Here is a 12,419-nt window from a genome sequence, read left to right as displayed (position 1 = left end):
GCATTGCACAGCAGGCTGATTACCAGCGAGGATGTTTGAAGGGTGAGGAAATGACAGTTCAAAAAAAAATTTTTAGGAGTACATCAGAAGCCACCTGCGGAGCAGCCGGGATGAGAATCCAGTTACAGAGCTTCATGCTTGAGATGACATACTTCGTATGCAGGCTGGAAGACGCAGGCAAAGCCAATGCATTAAAGTGCATTAAACTTCATCGCTTTCAAACTTTTTTAAAGTCGTTTTTTGGACGCTTTCTGAAATGAACTTGTCCTACACATTTCTGTACAGGGGTCACCTATTAACCTTGTGCGGGCTGCTACTGAGTCATGGTAACATTTATCGCAGCATCAGATGCTGCAATAAAAGCTCTATTGGAAAGCTACTCTCCTACTGGCTTTTCAATAGAGCTATAGTGCAGGATTAAGGGCCCCTTACACTTGTGAGATTTTGTCAGATTTGACCCAATTCAGGTGGATTGGGTCAATTTATCTGACAAAATCTAATGTGCCTGATGTGTAGGACCCAATGCACAATCCCGTGCCATAGGGTATAACCAAGAGATTGATCCTCCTGCACATAGGATAAATCTTGAGTCAATCAGGTCCAACTTGTTGGACAAGTGTAAGGGGGCCTTTAGGGACCGTACTGAGAGCCACAGTGCAGGTTAGGTCTCCTCTTCATGCAGTTTTGTCTTCTGAGGGTCCATCACTACCCATTTGTTTTGTGTGGGGGTTAAAGTTACCCTCATCTAGTAACTGTGCACCACCCGTTCTGTTGCTCTCCTATCCAACATCCTCTCATCTGGTAACTGTGCACCACCCGTTCTCATGCTCTCCCATCCAACATCCCCTCAGCTGGTAACTGTGCACCACCCGTTCTCATGCTCTCCCATCCAACATCCCCTCATCTGGTAACTGTGCACCACCCGTTCTCATGCTCTCCCATCCAACACTCCCCTCATCTGGTAACTGTGCACCACCCGTTCTCCTGCTCTCCCATCCAACACTCCCCTCATCTGGTAACTCTGCACCACCCGTTCTCATGCTCTCCCATCCAACATCCCCTCATCTGGTAACTGTGCACCACCCGTTCTCATGCTCTCCCATCCAACATCCCCTCATCTGGTAACTCTGCACCACCCGTTCTCATGCTCTCCCATCCAACATCCCCTCATCTGGTAACTCTGCACCACCCGTTCTCATGCTCTCCCATCCAACATCCCCTCATCTGGTAACTGTGCACCACCCGTTCTCATGCTCTCCCATCCAACACTCCCCTCATCTGGTAACTGTGCACCACCCGTTCTCCTGCTCTCCCATCCAACACTCCCCTCATCTGGTAACTCTGCACCACCCGTTCTCATGCTCTCCCATCCAACATCCTCTCATCTGGTAACTGTGCACCACCCGTTCTCATGCTCTCCTATCCAACATCCCCTCAGCTGGTAACTGTGCACTACCCGTTCTCATGCTCTCCTATCCAACATCCCCTCATCTAGTAACTATGCACCACCCGTTCTCATGCTCTCCCATCCAACATCCCCTCATCTGGTAACTGTGCACCACCCGTTCTCCTGCTTTCCCATCCATCATTCCTCTCATCTGGTAACTCTGCACCACCCATTCTCATGCTCTCCTACCCAACATCCTCTCATCTGGTAACTCTGCACCACCCGTTCTCATGCTCTCCCATCCAACATCCCCTCATCTGGTAACTCTGCACCACCCGTTCTCCTGCTCTCCTATCCGACATCTCCTCATCTGCTATCTGTTAAAAACAGAAACTTGAAGAGGGTTATAAATATGATTACAAAACAATATCTTTGGCACCATGGGCAGATGCCCCTGTGCCTGTAGGTAAACAGCCCCACCTAACTGTATCTCTTTTATTGTTTATTATTGTATAGCATGTAGCCTGGTAATATTTTATAGAGCATTGTCTGCAGAATTTGGAAGTCCCACTAATGTGATCACCCATTTGCATTTCTATTGCAGGCCCAAGCCTATTTAGGAGTCTACTACAGTAAAGAATCTCACTTTGACCCTCCGAAAGCAGTGAGATACTTCTGGATGGCGGCAGAAAATGGAGTAAGTAACCTGCGTATGAATATTTCACCTGGTTACCTAGTACAAGTATCTGGACGAGTACTCCTCTGAGCATTACTGCTGCGAGCCCCATACAAAACACTGATTCTGCAGACAAGTCCTCCGGACCCAAAGTCTTTGAGGCGTTACTATTGGTGACCGCTCCTGCTGCCTAATGTACAGTAGGCAGCCAGTGAATGTACTTGGCATGCAAACCAGTTTTGCTCCATAACAAGAGGCTCAGAACCAAATGACTCACATTACGATAACTATAATAAAAGTTTCTATTTTTGGCAACAGTATAATACAATTAACGACATTAGTAGAAATGCTAAAAATGCAGGAAACTAAGTAGCTGTGTACTACTTGTCTTTACACAGTTAGATTGTTTACCCTGTCTCAGATATGCTTATAATGGCAAGAATGCAGCACAACCCGTATTTAGACTTTGTCCTTTTGTTAACTGGTAATCATGGGCTTGATTCTGGTCCACTTGCTAAAGCAAACTCTCTCTAACAGACAAAACCATGTGCACTGCGAGATGTAACATGTGAAGAGAGTTAGATTTGGGTGTTATTTTGTAGATACTGGCTGTTTTATATTTACACTGCAATATAGATATTAGTTTGAAGCACAAATGCCACCCAAATCTAACTCTCTCTGCACATGTTACATCTCCCCCCCCCCTTGCAGTGCACATGATTCTGTCCATTAAAGAGAGAATTTGCTTTTGCAAGTGAACCAGAATTAGGTCCCATGTGCCTAGGCCATGGAGGGTTCCCAGCAGTTACTGCTTGGAGACATGGTGCTGTTACATTAGCCACACCCAGAAACCCTAACAAAGGATTGACTTTGTGTGAGAGCTAAGGGCCCTACATACGCAGAGATTTGTGCTGCAGATTCATAACGGGAGATGCAGCACGAGAGATTTCACTCTCTCAGATAATTAGCCACATACAGAGAGATTTGTGTCAGAGATTCATAACGGGAGATTTCAAATCTGTCACAACTGTCATAGTCGGGTCCTGCTGCTCCAAGAGAGGTGCCTCTTACTTTTATGCTGCAGGAAAAGGTCTGACCCGTAGCAGGCAGCAGTTGTATTGCGGCAGTGTCAGTTGTCGGCTCAGGACGGGGTCAGAGCAGTGCGGTGCCCCCCCCCAAGTCCCGCCGGAGCAGCTGCCGGGAGGGAGCGGCTGTGCCAGGCTGCAGCAGCAATTATCCCGGGAACCTTCACCCCGTTGCCGCCGGGACCCTTCACCCCACCGCCGCAAGTGCCTGGCAAGCAAAGTGGCACCAGGCGAGCCATCCTGCCCCCGACATCATGCCCGCCTGCTGCTGGGCATGATGTCGGGGGCAGGATGGCTCGCCTGGTGCCACTTTGCTTACCAGGCACTTGCGGCGGTGGGGTGAAGTGAACTCACACACAGTGAGTCAACCACTTTCTGAGCGATTTTTTAAAATTATGTCAAATCGCTTAAAGTGGCTGAATATCGCTCTGTGTGTAGGGCCTGGGTAGATGGGTGTCGGCTGCTCACAACCAGTTGTACTGGCTTCCGGCAAAGGAAGAGAGTTCTACAAGGCATGTGCATGCTATTTGGGAGAATGGTGCTGTGTGCTATTTTGGGCAGGTTCTCACACAATGTTACGGTGTGCGGTTGGTGGGGGGCTCAGACGGGTGCAGTGTGCTGATGGTGAGACGCAGACTGGTACAGTGTGCTGATTTTGGAGCACAGACTAGTGCAGTGTGTGGTTGTGGGGAAGGGGCACAGTGCAATTGGGGGATGGGATACAGACTTGGTGCAGTGTGATGGGGAGAGGGGGCACAGACTTGGTGCAGTGTGCTATTGGGCAGTGGTGGCACTTGCTAACTTGTACATGCAGTGCGTTTGTCTAGTATACAGAGACTAAGGTAGCCTTAGGAACGCCTCATTTTCAGGACATCTCTCCTTATTGTGTTTCCATTTTCTCCATTTAGGATGTTCAAAGTCGGTATAACCTTGGCGTGTGTTATGAAAGGGGATTTGGAGTACCTGCAAGCAGACTGGAGGCGGTAAAACATTATGAAAGGGCTGCAAAATCCGGACATGAGGAAGCTCAGCAGAAAGTGCTCGAGATGCAGACAGATCAAACAGAAGGTGAGAACGGTAATACAATCCTGGGCATGGTGCTTGCTTAATACTGTCCTATTGTCAGTGCTTGACTCACCTTGCTGTATGTACTAGACCTGCCTTGTATGCGTGTGCACAGTCTCCCTTGTACGGTGTGCGCGTGCGCGCGCCGTCTCCCTTGTACGGTGTGCACGCGCCGTCTCCCTTGTATGGTGTGCCTGCGCCGTCTCCCTTGTACGGTGTGCACGCGCCGTCTCCCATGTACGGTGTGCGCGCGCGCGACATCTCCCTTGTATGCTGCGCGCGCCGTCTCCGTTGTACGCTGCGGGCGCGCCGTCTACCTTGTGCGCGCGCGCCGTCTCCCTTGTGCGCGCGCGCCGTCTCCCTTGTACGCTGTGTGCGCGCCGTCTCCCTTGTACGCTGTGTGCGCGCGCGCCGTCTCCCTTGTACGCTGTGCGCGCGCCGTCTCCCTTGTACGCTGTGCGCGCGCCGTCTCCCTTGTACGCTGTGCGCGCGCCGTCTCCCTTGTACGCTGTGCGCGCGCCGTCTCCCTTGTACGCTGTGCGCGCGCCGTCTCCCTTGTACGCTGTGCGCGCGCCGTCTCCCTTGTACGCTGTGCGCGCGCCGTCTCCCTTGTACGCTGTGCGCGCGCCGTCTCCCTTGTACGCTGTGCGCGCGCCGTCTCCCTTGTACGGTGTGCGCGTGCTAGATGACCCAACCCACTATTCTTTGACGTTTGTTTTCCAATCTGACAATCAGAACATTCCTATAGTGACGACCACATACTGCAGGGCTGGGCAACACCGGCCCTCCAGATGTTGATGAACTACACATCCCAGCATGCCTTGCATCAGTTTCAGCATGGCCACATAGCAAAACTAATGCAAAGCATCCTGGGATGTGTAGTTCATTAACATCTGGAGGGCCGGTGTTGCCCAGCCCTGGCATACTGTATACTGACAGTCCTCTGGCCAATCGGTAGTGCTTATAATCTGTCCCTTTGCATGTTCACCCAGGCAATAAGACATATGGATTCCATGGTGAAGAAACAATCTGGGGGTTCATTATAATGACCCGGCTTTAGGGGCTAGATTTTGTTTGTTAAATACATTTTCTCATGTGTATTCTGTAACCTGATCCTGGGAACAATAGTGTCCCTATTATATAAACATTCTCTATGTATAGAGGGGAGGTCAATGTTAAAGTTCAGTTACATGTAGCAAGTGATCTGGGGCTATCAATCTGTCATTACTATGTAGATTTTCCTTTCTCTTCTCTGCTGTGTGTCTGAGGGGGAGATGATAATGAAGACCAGAGACAGCTGGAGCTCTAGTGTCTAGTATCTGGTGGTCGTCATGACAGTTCTGTCCCGCCTCCTGATACACAGGGTAACGTGCAGGAGGAACGTTCCCTCCTCTGTCCTATGAGGATTAAGCTCTGCAGATGGAGTGTCTAACAATGAATAAGCAGGCTCGCTCTAGTGTGACAGGTTTGGAATGTTCTCCCTTTGACCTTTCACCCCTGGAGACACTTGCAGCATTCCAACTGTGCCATCTAGGTCCCATGCACCAGTATGATACGGCCCTTTTCCACACAAGTTTGACCCATCGAGCCGATAAACCGCAAAGTGTCATATTGTGTGCTATTAACCGCTAATTCCGATCCGATGCGTGTTCCTGTGCGCATCGTATCGGATCTGGAGGTCATCATGGCTGCCACAAGGATTTGTTGTATCCCACAGCCATGACAGCTTGGCATACGATACATCATATGTAAAGGACCACATACGTTGTATTGTATGCAATTCTAGCCACCAGGTGGACTGGGGCTCACTCCCCCAACCTTCATTGTGTCAAAAAGATTGCCTTTAGGGAAGGGGCATTCCCTGATTACAGAGCCCACAATCAGACTGCTGCTACCTGTTTGCTGCCTTGGCTTCCGGTATAAGGAGCAGCAACACAGCAGTGTGGTCTGGGTGCGTGAATGAGATCTGGCCAGACTGTAGTGTGCATGGAATGCAGCCTCAGATGCTGCATTCCCAGCACTCCTCCCTCTAGGTAACAACAGAGGGTACAGGGTGGGGTTTGGATCCAACACCTTGTCACATACTGGGACACTATTTAATGTTGATGGCCTATGCGGAGTGTCCCTGCCAACCCTACAATTTAGAAACAGCGTATAGTTGGACTGTCAGTTCTCCAACAGGTTTATAAAGCACAGTATGCAGATCTCCAGCATGCTCTGCTGTGTGTGGTCATGCCGCTGTGTGACCAGCAGAGGGAGCCACAGTTAGGGAATGTTCAGCTTTAAGCTTCAGTATGGCCTGGACACTGTATATATAACTCTGTGGATCTAACAACAATAATGTCACCACACTTGTTAGAAAATGGGAAACAGTATTCCAGGAGGGAAGGGGGGGGGGGGGGGGGTGGATGAGTGCAAAAAGCAGTTTGTGAATATAGCGCAGTGGTAGCCATGTGATGCCAATAATTAGCATAATAAGATGACACCTGTCTGTGTCACTGGCGTAAAGGAAAGCTGCCTGATGCTCCGACAGTTGGGATTCCGATGGTCAGTATACCGACATCCCGCATAGAGGGATAATAGAACCTGTGGCGAGTGCAGTGAGCCCGCAAGAGGCTTTGTTGTGCTCGACCCCCTGTCGGAGTACCGATGTCTGTATACTGACCGTCGCAATCCCGACTCGGAGCGTCATACCACACCCGTCAGGAACCTTCCTACTGGTAGATATGTGCCTCGCTTTACCCCACTGTGTCTTTTTTGAACTTCTTGCACTGTGACGGAACCTTCCTGTGGTTATCTTACTTCCACTGCTGAGTGTTGTGAGCAGGATGCAGTGCGAGAACAGAAGCCACACTGAGCCATGGGTGAAAGCTGGAGCTGGGCAACAGGTTCCTCTGATGTCCACAATTACTCTCATAAACTAAATCTGTATTAAGGGGAGAGTTTACCCTGCAGCTAATGGGTCACCGATGAGCCGGAGATAGCGGTTCATTAACTAACCTCTTCAGAACGCAGTAAATCATCTTAAAACTGACTGCTGCCATGTAAACTGCAGAATGTGGCAGTGCAGCCCAATGAGCTGTGGGGTAAATATTCCCCCTAACTGGCAACTTTTTACATTGAAAAACTTTGTCTGTGGACTCCTGCTGCCCATGTCCTAAATATTCCCCCTAACCAGTTTGGTGACATGTTTCTTAGATCACACGGTAGAGCACAGGTTCTCAAACTCGGTCCTCAGGACCCCACACAGTGCATGTTTTCCAGGTCTCCTGAGTGCACCTGCCGGGTGACCTGGGAAACATGAACTGTGTGGGGTCCTGAGAAACCGAGTTTTAGAACCTCTGCGATAGACTGTTCTGATTAGGTTAATTACCCTGTATATCTAACAATCTATGCAAACAGTGGCCATTGCTAGGCATTGCTGGGGGAACTTGTATGAAGCCCCTCTCTGCAGACCTGCGTCTCCCCCTCCAGGATCTTCCTGTTGCTCTGCTGTTCCGCACGGTTTCCTTTCCTCCTGTACCATTGTTGTCTCCTGTAGGTTGAAGCTATTAATGTGTTTCCTTCACAGGCCTGAGCTCCCCCATGGCCAGTCTCCGAGCAGCAGCCTCCAGCCCCTGCCTTCCTGTTTTGGAGAGAATAAACATCTGGACAAAGCCGAATCACACAAGCAGCCTGGGCCTACCCCACTCCCTGAGCACCGGGGACCTGTTCCTCATGTCCCCTACAGAGAGAGGCAGTTACCTCCTGCCCCCTATTCACGTGACAGGCATGGCACCTCCGCTGGCCTCTCTAAGAGCCATCGGAGTTGGTTGATGATGATGATCATCATCCGTACGTACACAAGCACTTATTGTCGCACAGACAGGACAGATTAGCGCGATTCTTCGTGCCTCAGGTCTGCGTTACTATGCTAATCTCTATGAACTATCTCAGTGGTAGGAGACACGAGGATGTGACTCCTGCCTGCTCACACCAAACAATGCCCCTTTGGCTTCCTGCATTTAAGTCACAGCCATGACGCACTTATCCGTTCCAGAGCGTTGCATTTACAATGTATTGCCACTAGGGGGCTATGTCAGAGCATGGCGTCAGCACACTATATGCCAAGCAATGTGTATCAAGTGCCTTAATCCAGCTCCTCCTCAAACAGTAGTTACAGAAGCTGAAAGATGACAAAGCAATGCAGTGTGTCAGCCATTTTGTGCAAAGCAATGCAGTGTGTCAGCCATTTTGTGCTCACGGATGCTGATATACAGTATCTCAGGGCATCAAGCAGCTTATTCATGAGTACATGGAATATTCGCTTCCCAGACTCCAAAGTATTTCATCCTTGTAATTATGTTTTAAGCTTTTCCTTCAGGACAACTGTCTACTGAACATGGCACATGAAGTACGGGTCATTTAGCCGACCCAATTTAGGTCGACATGCATTGGGTTGACAGGGCGACACTTGAAATAGGTCAACATGACTAAGGTCGACAGGGTTGGAATGTGGACACAAGCATTAGGTTGACAATAGGGAAGGTCGACAGTCAAAATGGTCGACATGAGTTTTTCATGTGGTTTTTTTTTCGACCACAACGTAGGGCATGAACCGTCTGTTGGCTCAAAAAAAAACTGTGAAAAACATGTCAGACTTTTGATGGTCGATCTAATGCTTTTGTCAACCTTCCAACCCGGTCAACCTGTCATATGTGCTATGGAGATTCCTGGATATTCGTATTTTTGACGGTAAGGAGTTGGACCCCTTTATCTGCAGGGAATAGCTCTGGGTTCCGCACAAAAATGTATTCAATTAATCTGCATTTCCCCACGTGGAAAACCATGGGTTAACGCATCCTTAATCGTAGATTTCATGTAAAGTTAACATAGACCTTTCCTCGCAGCTCCTGGGGATGACTCTGGGACTGATTGAATTGGGCGACACATTCTGTAGCTGTAGGGTAGACCTCGTCCCTTATTAATCTCCCCCGTAGAGCTGCATCCAAAGTCCTTTACAGTGTCCTTTGCAATTACTATTTTTGTTGGAAAGGGGTTAATATAAAGCCGCAGGTAAAATACAACACTGCGAGGCGTGATGCATGGTGTGGCAGACAACTTGCATTAGTTGTGAGTCTTCAGCCAGATTAGTGTCTGTGTCACTGCCCACAGCTGCATGCAGTGCCTCCCCCAGGGTCCCCCATTGTATTTTTATCGCATTACTGATGCAAATAAAACACAAATTTGGTACAAAACTCACGATGAAGCTTATTCACACAATCCTTGGGGCGTCAAACCATGATTTGGTGCAGTTTGAGGTTCTGTATACGCAGATACATTTGAATAGAACACATTTAGAATTCTAAGCTATTTTCATTGTCTTGCTATTGTAAAGAATAAGCGGATTCAGTATTGAATCCCGGCGGTCGGGATCCCGGCGTTCAGAATCCCGACGCCGGAATCCCGACAGCCGAAATGCCGACAAGGGGGGGACGTGGATCGCCCCCCCTTGCGGGCTCGCTACGCTCGGCACACTAATTTATTCTCCCTCCAGGGGTGTCGTGGACACCCCAGGAGGGAGAATGTGTCGGCATTTCGGTGGTCGGGATTCTGAACGCCGGGATCCCGACCGCCGGGATTTTAACTGCATCACGAATAAGCCCATTCTGTATCTTCTTTTTTTTTTTTTTTATTCATTCATATTGTCAGAAAAAAAATTCAGTGTAAATATTTTAAACACATTTTCTGTTGCTTTTACGGGTGCAAAGAAGATCTTCCGGCCCCATCCACTAGGGTGAGGTGTCACATGCGGTATCCCACAACTCACCCGACAACCTGCCGGGCGGCGGGATCGCATATGATGCATTGTATGCAATCCTAGCAGGGGCTACGGGCTGCAATAAATATTCATGGCAGCCCATAGGATCTGCGACTGCAATGCGAGGCACAGAGGAACGCGCCTCAAATGGCAATCGCAGGAAAATGACATGCGATGTCTCACTTTTTCATGTGATCCGCCACAGCAATGTATTGGAATCGCAGAAAAAGTGGCCATATCGCACTAGTGGATGTCTGCCTTACACTCAAGACATAAGTTCGATATTGGTCAATAGGTAGACCGTGTCTGGGTTGACACTAAAATGTTGACTCGCAGGAGGTTGACCTGAAAAATAGTCAACACATAGTGGTGGTTGACGTTGTTGGGTTTTTTTATTTAGATTTTTGGGGTGTCTGTTTTTAACTTTTAGCTCATGGATCCCGAATTAGTGTAGAACTCTGCCTGTCATGCTTCTGGCAAGTTTACCATTCCCATTCTTAGTCCATGTGGATGACCGAGTATAAAAAAGTTAAAAAAAATAAAGAACATTGTTGACCATCTCCACTAATAGTGGTCAACATTTTGACCTATCTAGTCCACATACTCATACACATTACCTGAAAGCTGAAACACATATATATAACATTATATATGGGACTGAGGGCTATAAATGGTAAATGTCAGCTGATCTCCAGCACAGTTAGGTTGTACTGTATATATATCCGTCACACTATATATGATTATTTTTCCACCCAAAGGCAACAGAAATGTGATCTGTTTATGAGCATCTTAGCAATATCCGTGTAAATACTGATCATAGTCTGGCTTTACAATTCGGCAACACCCTCTGGGAGTAAAATCCTCCTTACGCACAAATACCAGAGCTATTCGTGGTTCTGATCCGAGCGGTTGATCATTGCTAGCACTTACTGGCAGCAGTCCATGGTAAACATCCTCTCTGTGGTTTCAGATGAACTGTATGCTACTGATATGAAACGTTTTCTGTTTTTGGTAATGTTTGTGTATAAATAGACAGATGGATAACTGCTGCTTATGCGGTTTATTTTATGGGTAAAGCGGTTCTAGTAATTGGGCCGGGTTGCTCACGGCACTTATGAAGTGTGCAGAGAACCGTGCTGGTGGGAAGCTGGGGTAATTCCAGTGCACTGCAAGGAACCTGCGAGCTCTAATCAGCTTTATAACTGACCATGTCTGCGTGTTTCTAGCTTTTATGTTGGTGCCTTTTTAAATATATGGAAATTTTTATAATAAATAATAGAATTTACCAATTTTATGTTGTGTCCGTGTTGTCCAGTACAAACTAAGGTATCCAGACTTTAGTTCAATAGGTTCTACACTAATACACATTGGATCAAAATAATGGTCACCAGCATGGTCAGACTTTTTCATGTCCTACCAACCACGTGGACTATGAGTTGGGAACAGTACAGCGTGCTAAACGAAGCAAGGCACCTTACCCAGACAGTGGCGAGCAGGACACTAATTGGGTGTCCATGTGCCCCCCCCGCCCCCCCCCCCCCCAAAAAAAAAAAAGAAAAGCACTGTCCATTTTCCTTTTTTAACCATTTTTCCATGTAGATCTTGTGTCTCGACCAAATGAACCATGCCAACACACAGTGGGCCTTATTCTAGTTCACTCTTTCTGACAAAATCCTTCTTAGGTGGACACAACCATGTGCACTGCAGGGGGGCAGATGTAACGTGCAGAGAGAATTAGATTTGGGTGAGTTATTTTGTTTCTGTGCAGGGTAAATGCTGGCTGCTTTATTTTTACACTGCAATATAGATCTCACTTTGAAGTAAAACCCCACCCAAATCTAACTCTCTCTGCGCAAGTAACATCTACCCCACCTGCAGTGCACATGGTTTTGTCCATCTAAGAAGGATTTTGTCAGAAAGAGTGAACTAGAATAAGTTTGAGTATGAGCTGCGCAATAAAGTAAATATACCATCCTTGGCTATAAATTATTTGTATGTTCAACATGTATTAAATATGGAGTTTGATGCGAAGTAAGAGTTTTGAAGACGATGCATCACATAGTTTGAGGTTTAGCAACCCACAATTCTTAGTCTTTGTTGTACTTGGGGAAGCCAATTCCAGGATGAGTAAAATGCTCAATCCTGGGATTGGCTTCCCATGGGCTGGTGCGGAAGAGAGCAAGGCGGTGCGGCCTGTGCAGCCTGACCACTGACCACGTCACGTTGTGCAGTGCCACACAGCTGGGGATGAGAGAAGCGCATGCGCCGTCTAATCCTGAAATCCCAGCAATTTTGGGTGCAAAATCCCGGGATCGGCCACCCTGCTGCTGTGCTTTATATAATGTCAGACCTGGCAGCAGATTGCGCCTCACACTTATGGGGGATGCAGTTAGGAGGCCGGTGTTC

At 48.2% G+C, this 12,419-nt stretch overlaps 1 protein-coding gene across 3 annotated transcripts in view; it reads left to right on the top strand.

Annotated features, from left to right (window-relative positions):
- Positions 1 to 11,298, top strand: part of DELE1 (DAP3 binding cell death enhancer 1) — a 37,063-nt gene extending 25,765 nt beyond the window's left edge. For 2 of the 3 annotated variants that reach the window (XM_083181491.1, XM_083181489.1), the window contains 3 exons: positions 1,992 to 2,084; positions 4,057 to 4,225; positions 7,785 to 11,298. In XM_083181491.1, the coding sequence (XP_083037617.1) occupies positions 1,992 to 2,084; positions 4,057 to 4,225; positions 7,785 to 8,029 (507 nt within the window). In that variant the 3' untranslated portion in view covers positions 8,030 to 11,298. The remainder of the gene's footprint in view (positions 1 to 1,991; positions 2,085 to 4,056; positions 4,226 to 7,784) is intronic. The other variant, XM_083181490.1, reaches the window with a different exon arrangement.
- The last annotated feature ends 1,121 nt before the right edge of the window (positions 11,299 to 12,419 follow it).

The sequence above is a fragment of the Crinia signifera genome, chromosome 4, assembly GCF_055691185.1.
Source record: "Crinia signifera chromosome 4, ASM5569118v1, whole genome shotgun sequence".
NCBI lineage: Eukaryota > Metazoa > Chordata > Amphibia > Anura > Myobatrachidae > Crinia > Crinia signifera.
This window is presented reverse-complemented; position numbering and strand designations above follow the sequence as displayed.